The sequence below is a fragment of the Leptosomus discolor genome, chromosome 3 (assembly GCF_034619465.1).
Source record: "Leptosomus discolor isolate bLepDis1 chromosome 3, bLepDis1.hap2, whole genome shotgun sequence".
NCBI classification, from domain to species: Eukaryota; Metazoa; Chordata; class Aves; order Leptosomiformes; family Leptosomidae; genus Leptosomus; species Leptosomus discolor.
In genome coordinates, this window is record NC_141393.1 from 43,192,557 (window position 1) to 43,213,383 (window position 20,827).

Below are 20,827 nucleotides of genomic sequence, written 5' to 3' on the forward strand. Positions count from 1 at the left end.
TCTGATAGTTGAGGGAGTTTTTTTTGTTTATCACAGGAAGGTTAGTTGGTCTGGTTGGGTTGTGCCTTTTTTTTTTTGCTGTGCACCTATTAGAGTATTTGTGTTCACTGCAAAAATACCTGATGTCTGAGGTGGGGACTTGTAAGGACAGATGTCACAAACTGACATTGGTATTATATACCCTTAATTAGAACAATGCTACAGGGACAGGGGGGAAGCCTAGTCTGGAACCATGGAGAGGTAAAAGCTCATGTTACAGGATCCCTAGTGCAGTATTATTAGTGCCTGTCCTCTTCTGGAGCTCATGTTCTGCACTAGTTTCCTCCACTCTACTCACCGATTGTAAATATTCTGAAAACAAGCTCAGTTATAAGAAATTGATCTGTAAACCTGGCAAGCACCTTTCTACTGGTATTTAGCTTTTCCAGGCATTAAAAGATAGTCAATTACCATACAGGAATAGTTTTAGTGTTTGTTTTTATACAGTGGAAGGTTTATTTATGGATTGATAAATACAATATCCAGTCTCACTGGGACAGTAAGGCACAACTGTAGGTTACAACTACAAAGCCAGAAGAGAGCATCACCTACTTTTAAGCAAATCACAAAGCCTACAAACAGGTTTTTTGCTTTTCAATCTGTTAACATTATTACATTCCTATTTTACATGACACTGTCATAAAACTGTAATGTTTCTCATACAGAGTAGAGGCTTTTTATTTACATTTCTTGCTGGAATTGTGCTGTACTCTGCAAAACAATGAACTGCAACATTTCACTTTGCAATTCCTTAATTTAAAACAGATCAAAAATCCTTCACAGGCCTCCATGTTATTCTTTAACACAAGTTATGATTAAAGGAACTGGGGGAAAAAAGGAAATACACATTTGAGAGTAGTTTGAGACTGGTAAGTATTTATAGAAATGTTAACACATGACAGAGAAGCAGTTGTAACACTGAAGAATCAGTGAAGAAGCTCCCAGGATTTTTTGGTTTTATTGGATGGACCTCCCAAGACTGTACTGAACTAGATGAGATCATTTACCAATCTAGCCACAGAAAATTGATGTTACTATTGAACCTTCAATAATTTTGATCTCTTAAATTTATCAGCATTATATTAGTGGTATTCATCATCTTATACCTACAAGCAGATTTGTGTAGTAATATATCCTGAAATATTAGTGATAGTATGTACTTCCCCAAAATATATTCTTATGCCAGAGCTTTCATAAATACAGCTACTACCCTCAATATAAATCTAACAGACCAGGACTTCCATACTAGAAAATGTAAATAATTACCGATTATCCAGGCCACTCTGATTGAAAGAAAGAAAAGAAGTCAGTACTATGTTTCATAACACTATTACCAGGGGGGCAGTGACAGAGCTACAAATTCAGATTTTGGCATGATTAGTTTCCTTGCATTAGCTTTGCGGGTAAACAAGTTTACCCTTTCAGAGGCAAAACCACCCTGATGAGAGGGGGGGATCCTAGAGCAAAGTAACCTGGAGAGGGCACTTCATGGTCCACTGGCTGCCAAGCCTGGAAGCTACTCAAAGGAATGAAACAAGTTTCTGCATCTGCTACTGGAACAATTTAAGTGACTTAGTGCAGAATTCCTATTCCTTTTGAGGACACCACAGCCTGTCTCCACCACGGATTCTCCCATTGTCCCTATGAATTCATCCCTCAAAGCATAAAAAAAAATCTATTCCCAGTACTTCAAAGTACTTTAGGTTATCATCATGCATTCAGTGCTAGTTGTACAATGTAGCCATAGAAATTGAGAAGTCCTCAAGTAGAAGGCAGATTCAAAAGCAGCAAAGAAACAAATCTGCATGTAAAAAGCCAAATGGGAAAGGGAAAAAAAAGGCAGCTGTAATGCGGTGTTGCTACGGGAAGCAAACATGAATCATTATCACTGCACCTAGTATTGGAGTAGATGCTTGTCTTCAAAGTGTTTCAGAAGATGCTTCTGTGGCATGTTCCCATTTTTCCATTCTTGGATTCAGAGCTCAGAAGAATCAGTTTGTAGATTAAATAGCAGTACATAAGGAGAGACATTTTTGCTGAAACAGTAGTGCAGAAGGAGACAAGGGAGTAAGGGTAAAAAAGTGGAAGGAAAATTTTTTTTTTTTTTTAAAAATGCTCCTTTCTAAGTTGCAGGGCAGCCATTTCCCTTTGTTCCTGATGCACAGGGAATGTTCACATTGGTAGGACAAATCAGGGAGGGGCTGGAGATGTATATGCACCAGTAGCAATGCTCTGGGGGAAGGTGCTAAGGAGAAAATGAAGTTCTATTCATTATATAGTAGGGGTAGAAAGGAATAGGTTCTCCATCCATCAGTGAAGAAATCGAATGCTCATTTTCTGCTCTACATCCACCTTCTCCAAAACCTGCAATAAAATTCAGAAACAGCTACTTAAGTTACCGTACATTCTTCTCTCCTACAAGGTTTCTTACTCTAGTATAGAGGAAGTGGGCAGGAACATGGGATGTCTTCAATTTGGCATGCCAGTCTTTCATCTAGAGACTGCTGTTTTTCATTCTGGACTAATGTCCTTCCAAGGAAAGAAACTTCAGCCGTTAAAAGCTGGAAGAAAGCTGTCAACCAAAATGTAACTGATGCAGTTTCAGTCTGCCAAGAGCCCAGACAGGCTTGGATTCCCAAAACTGGATTGTGTGGGAGTGCAGGGCCAGGAAACAGAAGGGAGAATGGAGTAGAGGAAAGGTCATGAGCAGTCATTGACAAGCTAAAATCAAGACCACAGCATCACTAACACGGATCACTGTAAAACTGGGGTAGCAACTTCATTACTGAATTGCGATTAGCACTGAGGTACAAAGATGTTAGTCTGCTCCAGGCTGTTTCAGGCAGTAGACTTCAGTGTTCCAAGATTAATTTAAGTTTAAAGAGACCTCTGGAGGTCATTTAGTCCAGCTCCCTCAACTCCTACTTAAAGCAGGCCCAGCTAGATCAGGTTGCTCAGAGCCTTGTCCAGATAAGTTTTTAACTGTCTCCAAGGAAAGAGGTTCTACATCTTCAGCAGCTATGATCACCCTCTTGGTAAAAAGTTTTCCTTATAGCTAACCAGAATTTCCCATGTTGCACCTTGTTTCTGTTGTCTCTTGTTCTGTCTTTGTCCACCTCCAAAATGAGTCTAGTTCCTCTTGTCAATACCATCCTATTAAGCAGTTGAAGTTGTCCTGCTATAGGACAACTTTCTCCACTGACTACGTAATGGCTCCTTACCGTTACCTATAGACGGCTTCCTTTTGTAGCCACTAACAAAGGATGTAATTCAAAGGACTAGAGCTAGGAACTTGAATACTGATAGCAGTTGTGTTGCTAACAGACAAAATCTGCAAGTGAAAACTGATCAGCACAATTATAGCAGAATTACTCTGTGGTAACTGTGCTAGTCAGGCTACTTGCATAGAAAGCAGTGGTTGCAAAAAGAAAAAAGTGAAAATTCTGCAGCATATTCAGTGCTGTGACTTATGTAGAAATACGAAGAAACACAGACTAATTACTAGTACCCTGACAGTATTAAAAAAAAACCCCAGCTCTGACGAAGGGAAGAAAGAGCTAGCAGAAGGCTTGCTTTGCCCAAAAGCAGGCAGGACTATTTGAATGACTCTGTTTCCACATGCATTTAAGTCTGAAGGACCTGCCCATTACCGAGCAGTTTCATTTAGTCATTAAAAATGTATTTACCAACCTTTACAAACTCTGCAAAGGAGATGGCACTATCTCCATCTTGATCAGCTTCCTGGATTGTCCTGTCAGCAATGCTGCCCAGCTGCTCGTCTGAAATGTTTACACCAACCATCATCCGTAATACCTGTAACATACAGAAGTCCCCATATTATTTTTAATAAGAAAATAAAAATAGCCATTATTGACATAGGAACAGAAGTATTCTTAGTGCTGTTTTTCTCATGTATACTGCCAAAATAACACCGTACAAGAACACCACTGGAGGATTTCCATGGAAGTAATTTCTAGACAGACTTCTATTTGTCCTTTGTACACCAAGGCTTTCAGGATAGACAGCTTCCTTTTGTAGCCACCTTTGTCAAAGAATCCTGCTTTTTCATTAGACAGTAGGAAGAGGTAAGAGTGAAAAAGCTTTCGGAATTAGGAATGACTGTTTTGTTCCAATGCTTTTATCCATTTTTTTCCCCACAGAACATACCAACATTTGCTTGAATATCTGCTGTGTGAGATAGTTGCCTACTTGTAAGCACATGGTCAAATGATAACTGCCATTACTCTCAGTTAGTAAAGCATTTTCTGTGCAGTTAACAGAGGGCAGTTTCAGTCAAAAGCAAATCCTTGTCCTACATCAGGAACCACAAATTGCCATGTCTACGTCCCAGGATTAGTAGTATGTAATTACTCCTAGATCAAGCCTAGTTTTATATATATGCAGCACTGATGAACTTTGATTACCTTTGCTGCAATTTCAAGAAGTTTTATTCTATTGAGACGAGGCACAGAGGATCAGGCAAACAACCTAATCCACCTCAAGGATTGTCCCTGTGAAGTCATGCTGGAAGCATCTTTGAAAGTTACAGAAGGCAGTTCTTAAGGGGCTTAGTGTATTGGATGTTTAGGTATCATTTCCAATAGAATCTGCTTAGCCTAACACTCTGGTTTAAATTTGAATCGAGCATTCCCAGTCTGACAGAACAGCCTAGACTACCAAATGAGATTAAAGTCTCATACCATATGTAAAGCTTTAAACCAGAGATAAGCTATTAGCCACCAAATTCCTTCAGGAGTTCTTTTAAGACTGACGTAACTCCCCTCTTCATTCTAAATGGGTGTGAAGTCACAGAGAAGGTTATGATGCAGTCATTCAAAGCAGCCCTGTGCTATTTACCTGAAGAAGCTCATCCCTGGAAATCTTGTCATCTTTATCTAGATCATATAACCGAAAAGCAACTACAGGGAAGAAAAGAATGAGCAGTTTAATTCAAGTTTTCTTCATAACACCACATTTCTCTAAAAAAATAATAGTAAGTATTCATAAATTATTTTAAGAGAATTAGCTCAGAATTAATTCATCATGAAATTCATGTTCAGTTCCATGAAGTGTTACTACCACATACAGGAATAACATCATTGCCAAGAACTGAAAAATCTTAATGAAGTATTCAGTATGAGTACTTTCAGAAGCATTCTGCTTGTAGAGGTATTTCTTCAAAGCCTCAACTCATGGAAGTATAATTACCACTAAGATACTTTCAATCCTTTAACTTCAGAGCCAATCATTTTTATATTACCATACCTCCTCTTTGACTATATTCTGGATGAGATATGATAGAAATTTTAAGTGCTCTGAGAACTGTTGCCAACTTTGATTAGCAAGCAAGAGCATTCTGCTCAAATACTGCATGCAGACATCCAAACACTCAAAAAAGTACTCAGCTGAAGGTGAGGAAAAAGCACTATATTATATGCAAGACTGGAGAAAGAAGCAGAAAAGCCCATTCATGGCTGGGATGCGGCTTCTAAATCTGAAATAACTTTGGCTGCAAATCATTTTGAAACAGTTCTGTTATGAGACATTTGGAAAAGCATATACATTACTCCAGATTCAACCAATTCCACCAAATTCCAATAGAAGAATGGGTCAATTGTTGACATTCTGAACAGGTAAGCTTGCAAGTTGATTTAAAAATAAAAACAATTGGGTATTAGAGGATACCATTCCACAGGGAATGATTATACAGAAGACCTCCAAGACCCTCCACTCCCCAGAAAAAAAAAAAAAAAAAAGGAAAATAGTTGCTTCTATAGAAAGGTTCACATTTCTTACAGTGGAGCTTGTTACTTCGGCTGTTCAGTGGTTCTGGTCCATTCTGATCTTTGCTCTTTTCATTATCTTCTATGGGTCGGAAGTGGGCAAGCGTCCTCATGAATCCACGGAAATTCACCTGGTCCTCTCTGCGTAAGCATTTCAGCAAGTCAGTTTGAGCACAGCTTATACAAGTTCCTTATTTCAGTAAAGGAGGGTATGAATGTAACATCCAAAGCATTAACACCATGCAGACGTTTCCACTCCTGCTTCCCCAGGGTTTGGCTACCTATGCTCAAACTCAGCTCTGATATAATGCAGTTGCAACCTGGGATCACACTATTTTGAAGGATGACATGTAAAACAAGAAGCTGTGAGAAGTTTTGAGGGCTCCCCTTGCCTGCAAGCTCTATTTAAACTCAAGCCTTCACCCTTTGCCCTTGCCTGAGCTATCCTGCACTGCGCCCAAGTCTAGCAATGTGTCTTGCTGATTTGGACCCTGATTCCCTGGACTGACCCAAGACAAGCTTCACCACTGTCAACTTCTCTGGCAACCACTGTTGGCAGACGTGAAAACAGTCACTGGACTTGCTCTGCTTTTCTTGTTCAGGTGCTGTGCCCTTTGTCAGTGAGTACGTTGCCCCTGCCAGCTTTGCCATTGCCCTTGCCTCCTGCTTGTAGGGCAGCCATCACTCACTGCTCTGACAAATACCTCTGTTCTCTGGGAGCCAGCTACGTAAGTACTTTCTAGAACTCCTGCTTTCTAGTCAGGAAATACTTCCCAGCTGATATTATGGCTTGACTATACAATCCAATCTTCATCAATCAGTAATGAGAAATGTGTTTAAGGACAGCAACAACAATAGAACATATCTAGAGAAGAATAATGAAGACAGACAGCACTGCAAATTTGATCATCTCTTTGGATTTATGTTAGAAGTGCCATAAGCTATGTCTTAAATGTGAATGAAAACTAAACAACAAATAAACAAGCAAGCTGATCTAATAACAAAGATACATTTATAGGCTAAAAGGTGAAAACCAATACTGAATTAGGTAATTGCAATACTACTTAGCATAAAATAGGGTTGCTACAACTTTGCTTTAAGAACCAAAGTCCACACGTGCCCTTCACTTTCTTGAAAAGTGTTCAGCAGCATAGCAAGAGTGGAAAACTGTGACATTAAGCCCGAGCTTGTCAACAAATAAAGCACACAAAACTCTTGTAAGGTTGTGAAGTATTTCTCATTACGGGATGACAACATGCTGAGGAAACAATGTACCCACTCACATTTCATAACAAATCTAAGGCATTCAATCGTTAGTAAATTCTGTGTTCTAATTATCAGCATTTCACTCCTATCAAAGCTTCTGACGCACTACAAGTTTTGTGCGTGCTTGCAAATTCAGTCTGTTGGAACTCACCCTTCTGGAAAGAAGGCATTGATAATTCTGTCTCCCAGTGGATTGATAGCAAGCTCTGGAATTCGCTGGAAGTCTTCACGGCTAAGTAAAGCAAGAACACAAGAAGTTTACATAAAGTTGAAGACAGAGGAGAAAAAGTTGCTTAAAAAGAATTCAGAGTAAAACATCCGTTGGGTTCTATTTCTGCAGTAAGACACTTGGTGGTGTTTAAAATGTAAATTTAAATCATGTTTTCTCTATGACTAACAGCACAAAACAAAGCAAAACACAATGCCAAGCCTGTATTACATTACTGACTAGCAGTGTTCATTTATCATGTTACCAGCACTTCTCAGATACTAACATTGTTTGTGCTAGGAACCTTCCTGTAATGATGCCAACTAGTCTGCAATGTAAGGAAAGGAAAGCTTTGAAAATGCCTTGAATGAAAAATACGTCTTCAAATAAACTTTTTTATATTTTTATAAAATTAAATATAAATATATTTATATATATTTATATATATAATATGTATATATATTATATATTTATATAATATAATTTTTTAAAAAAATAATAATTACTTTGGTACTGAATCACTTGAGTTGGCATGATTTTTCCAGACTACCCCACTCCAGATTCTGGGACAACACCACACCCCTCCAAACATACCACAGATGATTTGCATATTCTAATAGAATTTTTTTGTTTAATGCAACAACTTTATATCTTATTATAAATGCCAAATTTCAGTTTATGTTAGCTTCAACCAAGCAGCATGCTATCTTAAAGTAGGAAATTTAGACTTTGACAGGGGCCTGTACAGCAGACGTAACTTCACCAGCACATTGCAAATACTCACTGCTCTTGCCAGCCGTTCTCCTTTCTGCTCATGATTACATGTACAGAGTACAGTAACAGCATAGCTGTGCTTACATTGTTAGAAGCTTTTTCTGATCTGGAACACATGAGCTGTACTTATGTAAACATGTGTTAGATCAGTATGAAGTGAACATAGGGTTCATTCTGTTACTACAGTTGCACGAATAATTTTTCTTTTCTTTCACCCTAATAGAGTGTCACTGACAGGAAAGTGGGATAATCTTAGTGTGACCAAGGCAGATGCTCCATGTGTCCTATTGAATACTTTGGTCAGCAGGTTTAGTTTTGGGGGTTTTTTGGGGGTTCCACCACCCCCACAACAGAGCACAGCAATTTATCAGTTAGTACAAGATGTACTCCATAATCATTTAGGTTTTAAATTGCAAAGATGACAGCAATGGGGTAAGGCTGTAAAAAAAAAAATCTATTCTGTCTGGATGCACAGCTTGACATTTCCTGCCCTGTCTCCAGAAATATTGGCAGCTCCCTCCAAGTCAAATGCAACGCTACTGTTCTTGAACCCTGGGTCAAAGTCTCAGACTTGGTTACTAAAGGTTTGCTACTTTTGAAACCTATGCTCACTAAATGAATCTGCAACAAGGTTTGATTTATGGTGTCATTACACCGAAATACTGGCAGAGTAAAGTAAACAAACAGATTTTGAGATTATTTAAGTACACTGCCCTTTTACAATACTACAATCTTGAAGACGGGCAAAAAAAAGGAACTGGCTAACCTTATTACTAGTCTAGCCAGGGAAAGGTACAGAAGCATGACATTCTAGTTTTAAATGCATTCTAAAGCACTCATTGCACCGAGTCACACCACAGCACTGTTAAGAGTCCCAATTACAATACATCTTTTATAACATGGTTAAACTGTTTGACCTTCTAATAGAATGACCTGACCATATTTTTAAGCTACCCAACAAACTTCTGCTCTGACCAGGTCTGAATTATTTTTAATAGGCACAGTTAATATCTGCGTAACGTTATCAACTTGTTACCAGACCCTTCAGGACTAGTGCATTTTAAGCTATAGCTTAAGGGCAAAGTATGCATTAGCAATTTAGGCAGGAGATGCAGTGATGTGGAAAACCTATGTCCGAGTAACAAAACTAACAACAGGACGTCAGAGTCAATGCTAACATTTACAAGCTAAAAGCACCAACTGCCCACTTTTCCATTTAGAGCAAAATCCTAAGGCTTCAGAATTTTTTACTTTATTGCTGTTTCTTAGTATTGAGCCTGAATTTACACTCAGCATTTCAGTCTCCAGTTGTTCTGCTTTCTAACAGGAGATTAACAATTAACCACAAATAACTCTGCAGGTTTCAAATCTATGTGTCCTGTCATTATCAGGATTGCAGCAGACCATTTTTGCTTATTAAGAGCACATTACTGAGTAAGTGTTATAATTGAAATAGCAGTAACAGCCATAAAAGTAAATGAATGCATGACATAAGTTATTCTCCACTTTATAAAGTAAGGCTTTCTGCAGTCATTAGGGACCAACTTCACCTGGCTGAGGCTAGAGCTTACAGGAAATTTGATGCCCTCTGCTTCTTCTGTGTTCATAGCAACAAGGCTCTTCTAACGCATCTTTCCAGGAACGTAGCTTCTATTAAATCCTTGCTTAAACACAACATGCAAAGCAACCTTTAACAGCATGTTACCATCATGCAGGCCACCCATTTAATATATATGCAAATGCATTCACACTTAGACATACTTTGCAGCAAGCAGTTTGTAGATTCTAAAGACAAGTATTCCTCAGCATGAGTATTCCCTACAAGGCACATAGCACACCCCTACCGTAAAGCTGGCTCTGCCTTACCCCAAAGGCTGCAAGAAACTCAGACACTTTTTCCTTCCATTATTTCTGTTTGTTCATTTTTTATTATTATTTATTTATTTTTATTTTTACTTCTAGGTAGTAGAAGAGAGTACTGTTCCCTCAACAGGGCAGAGGAGGGTAGGGCTATCTAGGGCTGAGGGAAAAGTGAAACAATAGAAAGAAAACAACCAAATGCAAAACAGAAATGGTAGAGGAAAGGAAAAGTGTCCAAAAGACATAGGAAACAAGACATTATTTGAAAAAAGGGAAGTACTAAGGTGTACCACACAAGATGGTCAAACAGATTACTGAAGAGCTTTCACTGCTCCCTTCCCTTGCTAACATCAGCTTTGTCATTCAAACCTTTTGGTGATCTAATGTATCTCACTAACCCCCCAAAATGCTCCCCATCCTCCTGTTCTTCATCCTCCCAAATACCTTTCCATTGAATAAGCAGTACGAAGCAGTTTCAAAAGCTTCAAAAAAAAAAATCTAACAGCACCGTGGCTGACAAAGATGCTGGGAGCCTGGAGAAACAATAGGGAAAGCACAGACATCCTCCTCTTTTCACAGCCATCTCATTTAATTTCATCCTTACACATGCTCTACACAAATTTTAGAGGTCGCTTAACTATCAGAGGAATAATTTGTTTATAAACATTAGGCCAGGAATTACATTAAAAGTAAAGGTAGTAATCAGATGAGCAAGACAGGGAAGAGGGGGGGAAAGCAGTATGAAATAAGCATGGTCATGGATGGAAGTATAGTCTATTCTAGTATCCTACCATTCTCCAATCCAAACCCATATCCTGCCTGCCTTGTCTTGTTTAGATAAAGCTAAAAATCATTTGCATTTTCTTAAGCAAAGATAAATAATTCCACATTCAGAGACCCACCTTTTATGTTTTACTTTGAAACCTTGCAACACCAGTTTGAACTTAAGAACAACCCTGACACCTTTCCACACTGAGATGATGCCATTCACAAGATTAACAGAGGACCTGACTAGCTCTTGTTACCCTTCTTTCAAGACCAGAGGCTTTCTGAAGTTCTCCAGGAAACACCATCTTGCGAACAGCTTTCATAAGCACAAGATACACAGAAACAGCTCAGTGCATCTATTCTCCTCATGTGTAAGGAGGAGGTTAGATGAGACGGCTGTGAATGAGGAGGATGTCTGTCCTTTTTCCCTATCACTTCTCTAGGCTCCCAGCATCTTTTTGTCAGCCATGGTGCCATTAATTTTTTTTTTTTTTTTAAGTTTTTGGAACTGCTTCAAGTGTGTCTATTATCCTCAGAATACTTGCCCTCCCTTCCTTCTGCCACACTCACAGAGCTATACCAATTGCTGTACAGTAAAAAAGCACTTCTGAAGTGCTTAACCTGTCATTGGCCCAGCACAGAAGCAGCTACCGTAAGTGGGAGGCTACATTCAAAAGTAGCAGTTTAGACAGTATCTCCTTTTTATAGCTCTATACATGTCTGTCTAGAGCTACTTACTACTAGATAAATTTTGGAGCAGATGTATTCTTGTGTGGTGTACACTTCCGTAGCAGCCCAACACGGAGACTCACTGAAGCAAGCACATACTTATCCTGGTCATAGGCTTCAATTTCCTCATCTTGGAAATCAGAATGTAAAGAAGTAAACATGCACACTGGTTTCTTCCTGACCTATAGTTAGGATGTAGGCAAAACAAACGTTTCCAATTTCACAATTTGGAAGTAGCTACGGACATCCAAGAGTATCAACCTTTCATTTTGGCAATTCAGCATGTCACAATATTAAAATCAAAGGTGACAAAAGAATTTTTAAAGGAACAGTTTTTTCCTGGCTTTTACAACCTAATTTAATTCAGGCAGTGCAAGTCTGAGGGAGCTTACTCATTTTGTTTAGGAACAGTAAAGCTAAGGAAAAATATAACATTTTTCTACACTTTTTATAAGAGTTAATCAGTAACCATGGCTGTAGCCATTTAGAGGATAAGGAGGATGGGGGTGTGGGGGACAAGGTAAAACAAGGCATATGAAGTTTTTGTCTCCATCAATACCCTTCACTCACATCTCATTTAAGTAACTCTGTAAAAAGAAAGTACCTTGAAACTGCTCATAGTACACTGGATAGAAACATCTGGCTAGGAAAGACTTCAGCTTTGGATTATAGTTTCAGAGTGAACTACCTGTCTTCTCTAACCACCAGAATTAATCATCATCTACCAGATCTTCTGTACAAAGTGCTCTTTACCTTGCCCATTTTTAATACATAGATAAGGACAATATAGCTTTTCCCCTTCCTCAGAAGGGTGGTACACATTTAAAGATTTATTTTGTGCCATAAAGAACTGCCTAACACTTCTTTTCCTGATCATAGTCACAAGAGTAATTTCTGTCACGTCTGTCTAAGTCAAAGGTGTAAGTCATCCTAGGGAAACAATCATTCTTGCTCACAGAAAACAGACATGCCTTCTAAACTGTTTGGAGGTAGTAAGCAAGTGGTAACTTCATCTCACTTGTCTCAAAGTAGCAAGTTCTTTGATCAGTATTTCTGAAACCAACATTTATGACCTTCCAAGCTGTAGTTCTTACTCCCCCCTCGTTTTTTTCAGGAAGTAGTTTTCCATTACTCAAGCTTAATGGTTTCCACATATTGTGGGTGCCAGGACAGGTTCAAAATTGGAACGCCACTTTAAGTCAAGCCACATTTGGGAGCAGGCTGTGCTTAAGAGGCCAAGACTGCGAGTTAATGGATCACAGTTTGCACAGCTGTTGGGATTTTTCAAGAGAACTTCATTTCCTTTCCCAAGTACCATGTGACTATCGACAACGAAATTCAAACTCCTCCTGATACGTAACACTATGAAACTAAGCATTGTGCAACAGACATTCATAGCATATTTAATTAATTACTCCTCTTACATGAAGTGAGTATGATCACTTTGAAGTCTATACAAACTTTATGGATTCAAAAGTTGGAGGGAAGAGCTGAGGAAGTATGTGTGCTAGGTTCAAACTGTGCTAGACTGGCAGCCATCACCTTTATTCATCAGGAAGGCTAAACCTATATGCAAAGTTTGAAGAGGCTGTTAAAATTAAATTACTTGAAAAAGAAGAATACTTGAGACATAAGTAGTATTAACCTTACCTACAATGCCAACAGCTGACCTGATTGTCACAATTGCCAACTAGCCAATGCTACAATTCATATGATACATTTGCTTTGGTGACAGAGTGGGCTTAAGAAGTTCCTGCCAACGCCATGCCAAGCCAATTGTTTCCACACCCACAGTCCCTTTTGTCATCCCTTCAGCTACGCAAGTCCCACTATTAACAGTACAGCCACAGTCCAAATCACCGGAGTCAGTCAGCTTAAAAATATCTATACAAACCAGAAGGGGAGGGAGAGTATTTTCAACCAAAAATAATCACTCAGTAGTCCTGTTTACAGTACAACTCCACAACTCCAGTTAACACTTAACTGAGAAGCCAGCAATTTGTAGCACCAGAAGGAACTGTGTATTTCCTTCAGGAAAGGAAACTGCAGTAAACTGGCATACTGCCAAAGACTTCTTACAACTTGTCACCTTCACCTCCTAAGCAGTGATTCTAGATTTACAGTTAGGCTTGTTTATAGGTAGGTCTAGCTTTTGTAGGTTTATAGTGCATCCTACAACCATATTTTGCAAGATCATATACAAAATCCCAGGAGATCCCCGAATCTATGTTTGCTAGCTTTAACCAGGACTGAGTTGCTATGAAAAAAATAACTTCAGCCCAGTCAGACCCTGTACACTATGCTACAACAAGGTTCCTTTCCCCTTCCTACTCTCTCCTGCATTCTCTCCAGCATCCCTGTGCACTGGTTCTGGCATATGTGGCTATATGGTGAATGGGAAACAAAATCCATCTGAAAACTGATCAGATTCCTTTGTTGTTTCACTTGGTAAGTTTCCAAAGCTGAAGGCTTTGTTTCCAAAGATGAGAACAGAGTATCAGCATCAACACAGAAAAGCAACAGACTTTCAGTGGCAGTATGGTTTTAGACCAGCTATGTTGGTTGCAAAATTTCACCCCGATGCAATCACAGACAGCTCTTATTTGTCACCTGTTTCCATAATATTAATGTAATCTGTAGGCAACCTTAAAGAAGAAGATTAATAAGCAATTTAATACAGAGTTCATAATTAGTTCAGTAAATAAAGAGCAAACCAATACCACACATAATACAATAACCAGAGTGTGGAAGGCTAGAGAACAAAGCCAGCAGGCAGAGATATATTTTAACAGGCAATCACGCCACTAGAGTTTACCTTTCAGCTGAGAATACTCTTTCCAGCAGACTCCATCCATCAAAGTGAAAAATGTTTTGCAGATAAAAATGTAAGCCTCATCTTTATTCAATTGATTAAGCTGTAAGAAACTAGGTTCGCTTTTGTAATTTTCAAACTGAAGACAGAAAAACATTTTAAAGTTTTTGGAATATCCTGCACTACTACTTTAAAGAATAAAAAGTGTGTTTAGTCAGTGATTCAGTTACAGCTTGCTCTTTATTTCTGAGCGTACTACTACACATAGGTGTTCAGGAAGAGGTGCAAAGTTAAGAATAGTAAAGGGCTTGCAGATCAAAGTAGTGTTAAAAGACACCAGGTATCAGAAGCTATTAAGAGCCCATGCTCCCAAAAACATAAATGATCTTTTTGTTATGAAAGCCTGGATGGAGAAGACATAGTAGAACCATTCTTGTAATAATCATTAGAAGCAACATATAAAGAAAGGCAAGAAATAATCTAAAAATACCGTTTAACATTTCTGAACATGTTGTAAGACCTTGAATACCAAATCTGACCTTTCTTGTATTAATTACTACAAACCTTCAGCACTACAGTAAAGATAATTGGTATTTAGAGCAGCTCAGTTCAACAGTCAGATTACTCCTGACCTTTCATAAAAGAGAACAAACCTGAATGTCCATGTAGACAGTAGGTATGAAAGAACCTGTTACAATCCTCACTGATTCACCACATGAGGAAAACACGCAGGCGTCATGCGACAGCAAGCCACTATTACAGATACGTGTCAATGCATGGACAGCTGAACTAGTGGCGGTACCCACCTAAGAGTGCCATTTTCTCCTTTGTCTAGGCTGGTGAAGCGACTGTACAAGCGGGTGATTTGACTGTGTGAGACTGAAAAAAAAAAGAAAAAAAAGAACCACAAATTAGCATGTCAATGATTCCTCATAGGAACAGACCTCATTACACTGAGCTACTCTGTTGCCAGAAGCTGTGTTAAAAAAAAAAAGATCACACAGAAAAAGTTGCATTGGAAGCACATAGCAATCAGCAATTTAGGGACTTCATGAGCTGTAAATTGCATCTTAATATTCAAGAATCCACAAATAAGCCCATTCTCCAAGAATTTGACTAATTCTGCCTTCTACCTGTTTATATTTTTGGTCATCTGATTCAGTAAATGGCAATTAAAAAAAAAAAGATTCACAGTTCCACTGTATTTTCCTTAATTCCTTTATGGCTAGAAATAATCTGGACACAGCCTTCACTGATGACCTCTACCTCATTCATGACACTGCAGACCTCTCCTATAGTATTTTTCCTTCTCTTTTGCTTATCTCTACTCCTGTGGTCTGTTTTCCATCTAAAGATGGAAAGGGTATTCACTTTCTCTGCATCTGGAAAGCAGTTGGAAACTTTATACCTGATCACTTTTCTTCCTTTACAGGACTGCTTGAATTTTAAGAAGTTTGTTCATTTGGGGGTTCACTAAAGTAATTTCCAGGCTTTTAGGACATTGAGTTAAAAATTAAAAAGCCTATTTCTAAATAAGTTCAGGAGGGAGCTGGGATACAAAGCAAGCAGAAAGTTATTGCAGACTTTTTAAATCTGCAATTTGAAACAGAAATTCCAAAGCCAGTATTAAGTTTAGCATCATGGTGTCAACATTACCAAGATATTAGACAACACAACAATATTAGACACATCTAGATCTTTAGATTAGTCCATGATGGGAGCAAGTTAAACCTTTCTGGAATAGCAATTCCTTTTACACTGAAAGAACACCTAAAAGATCTTGGCTTTTCAGAGCCTCTTCAGATGAAGTTAATAAATGCATGAAATAAGACTGAATTGAATTTCAACGTTTAGTCAGTAAAGGTGTGATTTGCTAAAAAGTTAAACTATTACTTAGTATCATTTTCAGATTAAATTGCTTTAAAAGCCTTCACCAGCACACATACAATGTTTGTTACTTGTAAACAGGTTGCACACCAGTTGTCTGATCTGTGACAACTGAGGCAATTCGGGTTTTTTCCAGGTTTGTTCTTTCTCCAGGCTGTTTAAGTTCAGCTGTTCCCTCCTTTAGGATGACCTGCCAAGCAACTGTTTTGTTGGGGTTTTTTTTCCTCCTTGTCTCCTCTGCAACTTTTGTTCTTCGCATAGGGTTGGGCAATTTGCTCAGTTCCACCTCGGGCAACTTCTCTACAATCAGATCAGGCAGCTTGCTCAATTTCAAATTAAGCAACACATAGAAAAGCAGGCACTGGTATTGTAAAGACTGCACATTTCTGCATTTCTGATTTAGTGTTTTAGATATGATATGCAATAACAGCATCTGATGATGATAAAAGAATAGCCTGGAGTTACATCTCCGCTAAGAAGCCCTGGACTCCCACTCCTCCTTGGAAAGAAAGAGGGTGATGAGAATTCTACGCAGCCACCATTTCCAAACTACTGTCAGCAACTCCATTTTTGGAACACCTCCATAACAGCTAGTATGTGATAAACAGTATGTAGCTATTGACAAAAGAGGTGTTTTTGTTAACATCACACTAGACAAAAAGCATAGCACAGCTATATGAGAAAGGAAGGTGATCCAAGTCCACCACTGTATCCTCTAATATTTTATTATTTAATAATAAACTCTTTGATTCCTTTTGGGCTCTCATTCCTCACAAAAGCTGCATCACTAGACACTTTCCAAAGCCTTCTCATGCAAAATAAAAGATTCTGACATTCCCTGCTGACCACAGGAGACACAGAAACAAGATCTGCAATTTATGACTGCTTCTTAAAATCAAAGGTTAACACTTAAAAGCTAGCTGAAACACTACTCCGTCTACATTGCTATCCTACTAAGGTCCTTCTAAAAATTTAAGCCAAGACCTCTAGAATAGGAACTGCACCCTCTATTTTACTTCTGTTAAATCATGAGAAAGTTTTTTTTGCAATTAGACATTTTGAAAGTTTTGTCTAAAACTTAGCATAAATACATAAATATATGATATTTATATACTTAGAAAATATATGAACATCCATCAGAAAATCCATCACCTACTGCTACTAAAATATTTTTTCTCCTGAGCTCCAATATGAGCATTAGTTTATTATTAATCCTTAGGTAGACGGCTTCAAAGCATGGGAACAAAGGGTGTGAACCAAATAGTCTGAACAAAGTTACATTCCAATGGCTTCCCAAAAGCTTGCAACGGAATGCAGGCAAGCAACATCTTGGACTCTCATCTGCTTCTTCTATACAAAAGCAATGAAGACTACTTGCAAGTTTTTTCAAACTCAAATTTCAAAATGTTTATATGCAAAGCAAACAATTTCTGTAGAACATCATACAAGATCTAGGACTGTCAACTTCAGGCTTAGCACCTGTTACTGAGAACCTGATGGAGATTTTCATGTCCACTTCAGTGAACATGTTATTCCCAGTTCTTGGAAACATTACCTTTGCAGATGATTCTACACTTATTATGCCAAGAAGTGTATTTCACCACAATATAAAAAAATCAGAATAGAACTTTAATCCAAACTTAGACTTCATTCAAGAGATTAAGTGCCACTGTACAGCTTTTGAAAAACTATGCTTCAAGTCCCCTAAAAGAGATCTTTTTAATCTGCTCAGCTGAAGAACATTAATATATGGTTTATCACTCACATTAGTGAGCTATTCAGTTTCACACTACATAAAACTGAACAAGAGAAAAGTTGTGTAATTCCATAGTTGAACTCAATTGAATTGGTTAAATGTTCTGTTCAGTGGTTCACACTTATCCCAGATGAACTGAACAAGTCATATTCCACAGCCAGGAGGCCAAAAAATCCTTAGGAGCACTTACGAGAACATCAGTTCAATTCCCATGTACAATTGGACAAGGGACATGTAGCACTGTCAAACTGTTTCATGCCTATGAAGTCCCTTTCTCAAACTCTTGAGTATGTGAAGTATCATAAGCATCAAGCCTCTAACAAACCATAGGATACTCTATTCAGTAACACTAACTTAGCATTCTCCCCGTGAACTTTGTTCCAGATAAAACAGCATCCTGTTTGGGTTTTTTTTTCCCCCCACCTTGTACCTTGCATAAATATTTGCACCTATATGAAGTGTATAACAGTGCTAAGAGCTTGGTGGAATTTTCCATCTACCTAGAGAAGTATAAACGGCAGAAGAAACCACATTCCTAGACTGTGATTACAGGCTGAGGGGGAAAAAAGATTTGATAAAGTCAACACACTGTGATGACTTACAAGCAAGCATGAGTCAGAGATTAGCAATTCTTGATTAACAAAGTGGTATTACTTTGTAAAAGCACAGGAAAATGAACCAAACTCAGGCCACAAAGCTTAAACATGCTGATCACAACCTTAAGCTCCCCACTTTGAAGATGTAAGAAAAGCATTTAGAGGCTGACTAGAGCAGAGTGGTTTTATTGCTTAGAACATTGATATAGGCATCTTAATGGTATTTAACTATTGTGTAAGTTAAATTCTAGGAAGAAAATACCACTGACAATACATCAAATATTGGCATGAGGAAAAACAAAGCAAAACCTTTAGGAAGAACATTCCAGATTTGGGATTTGGTTTTTAAGGAGTCTTTATAAATGAGGTGAGGCTACCTTTACTCTATGACCTTTGTGATTAAAAAGAAAAAAACCCCAGAAGTTCTAGCTGAATAAGCAGACTGACATTCCTACTTGTTTATCATAGCCTTCCTGTAGAAGGTTCCCTTCACAGACGGAAAAAGGATCACAGAAACTATGTTAACTCAGCTGTCCCTTACACTAGCCAGGACTGTCTTCATTTTCTTCCACTCCTTTTCTGTAGCCAGTCATTTTCCTGACACAAATAAACTATCACCTAAAATGAATATATGATACCATTTCTACTGGAAAGAAAACTGAAGAAAGTATTTCCATGGAGCAAGAACAGATGAGCAAGCATAAGCAAGAAAAAAATGTCATCTGGGAAGACCTTGTTCACCTGAAGGGTGGGGCAGGGGGAACACCAAAGTGGTACCTATGATATGACCTCCCCTCCAACTAGTTGAGAAGGCGTCCTCCATTCACTATTATTCAGTATTCACCAGAATTCTCAGAGAGTCAACCGTTCCATCAGCCAGCCTAACAACACTGAATTTTACTTTTTCTAAGGTACATTATGTTTATGGAGAACAACTCAATCCAATACTATAGGGTAAAGTAGCTATATACTACAGTCCAGCTTGAATAACTCTCTCTCAATTGCTGACTACAGTAGGAATTTTCATCACTTTAGTTAACCATACCCAACTTTCACAAATTACATTACCTCCTTCATGTTTTAAATGTCACTCAGCATGCATTCTGAATACCCTTACTACAAATTTACAGATAGCCTATGAAACAAGTAACATTTGGAAAAAAATCTGCTATAGAATGTCAGCTTTTTGGGGCTAAAAACAGCTGCTAGAGAAAGACTCCAGCACCAAAACCAAACAACTCTTCAAAACCCAACGAGTTAGCTCTGACCAAATGTAACACCAGACACCAAGAGCACTGCTTCTCTCCCTTCCCACTCAGATCTCGCTGCCGTCGCACAGCCAATCTTCGCCTCCTGAAGCCACACTAATGGCTCCCACGCGGTCTCCCCTACAACCCCAGCATAACCAGCAGCTGAAGGGACTCGCAGAACCCCGCTAGCTGGATGACACCTTACGCTTCCTAGTCCGCCAAGAAAACACCAGCCCCCGCAGCTGCCCCTGTCGCATTCAGGCCAGCCCAAGGAACATTTGCGCTACCAGCACCTGTATTTACAGCTGGCAGGAGTGAGCAGGAAATCTGCAAAATAGAAGCGCTGTCCGCGGGTTTCTGCCAGCCCCGGGCGCCGTCCCCCCAGGGCTGCTCCTGCGCGGCAGCATGGCCGGGGGGGTGGTGGGGGCGAGCGGGGCGGGCTGAGCCAAGAGGCTCTTCCCAGGTTTCCGCGGGCCCACAAGACACGTCCGGCCCCGGTCGCTAGGGACAGCAGGCTCCTGACCCGAGACCAGCTGAGACCAAGCACAGCCCAGCCGGGAACGCAGCGGTCGGGCCGGCCTTCCCGCGCCGGGCAGGACTGGCCGCCCCGGGCACGGCTCGGCGCGCAGCCGCGAGGGAACAGGCGACAGCACGGCCGGCCGAGGCGCCTCCCCGGCTTGAGGGACGGAACCCCCACAGCACTTCCCGGCCCGCCTCGCCTCATACCCCCACACTCACAGCCCGTCTCCTTCTTGATCTCCTCAATCTCCTCGTCCCGCAGCAGCGTGGATGCCCGGGAACCCATCGCCGCCACTGGGCCCGAGGGGAAGGGAAGGGCCGCGCTCCGCGACGGGGAGAGTTGCGCAGCCGAACAGCGACGGCGGTACTACGGCCGCCCAGCTGCACTGAGGCGGAAGGCGAGCCCGCACCGACTCTTATCGCCCCGCCCGCCGCGTCCGGTCCGGCCCGGCCCTCGCCCCCGGCCTCACCCCGCCCCTCAGCCCCCCGGCAGCCACCGGCAGGCGCACGCGCGCAGCACGCCCTGACAAGGCGCAGGCGTCCTCCCTGGCAGCACTCGCGGGTGCGGCAGAGCAGCTTC

General features: G+C 40.0%; 1 protein-coding gene across 1 annotated transcript; it reads right to left on the reverse strand.

Annotated features, from left to right (window-relative positions):
• Positions 1 to 898: 898 nt before the first annotated feature.
• CHP1 (calcineurin like EF-hand protein 1) lies at positions 899 to 20,599 on the reverse strand. The gene is made up of 7 exons (XM_086462290.1): positions 20,467 to 20,599; positions 15,046 to 15,118; positions 7,240 to 7,320; positions 5,836 to 5,963; positions 4,897 to 4,958; positions 3,730 to 3,852; positions 899 to 2,403 (listed from the first exon to the last, which is right to left on the reverse strand). Exons 1-7 carry the CDS (start codon positions 20,531 to 20,533, stop codon positions 2,350 to 2,352), a joined length of 588 nt encoding a protein of 195 aa, XP_086318416.1. The 5' UTR covers positions 20,534 to 20,599; the 3' UTR covers positions 899 to 2,349.
• Positions 20,600 to 20,827: the final 228 nt, after the last annotated feature.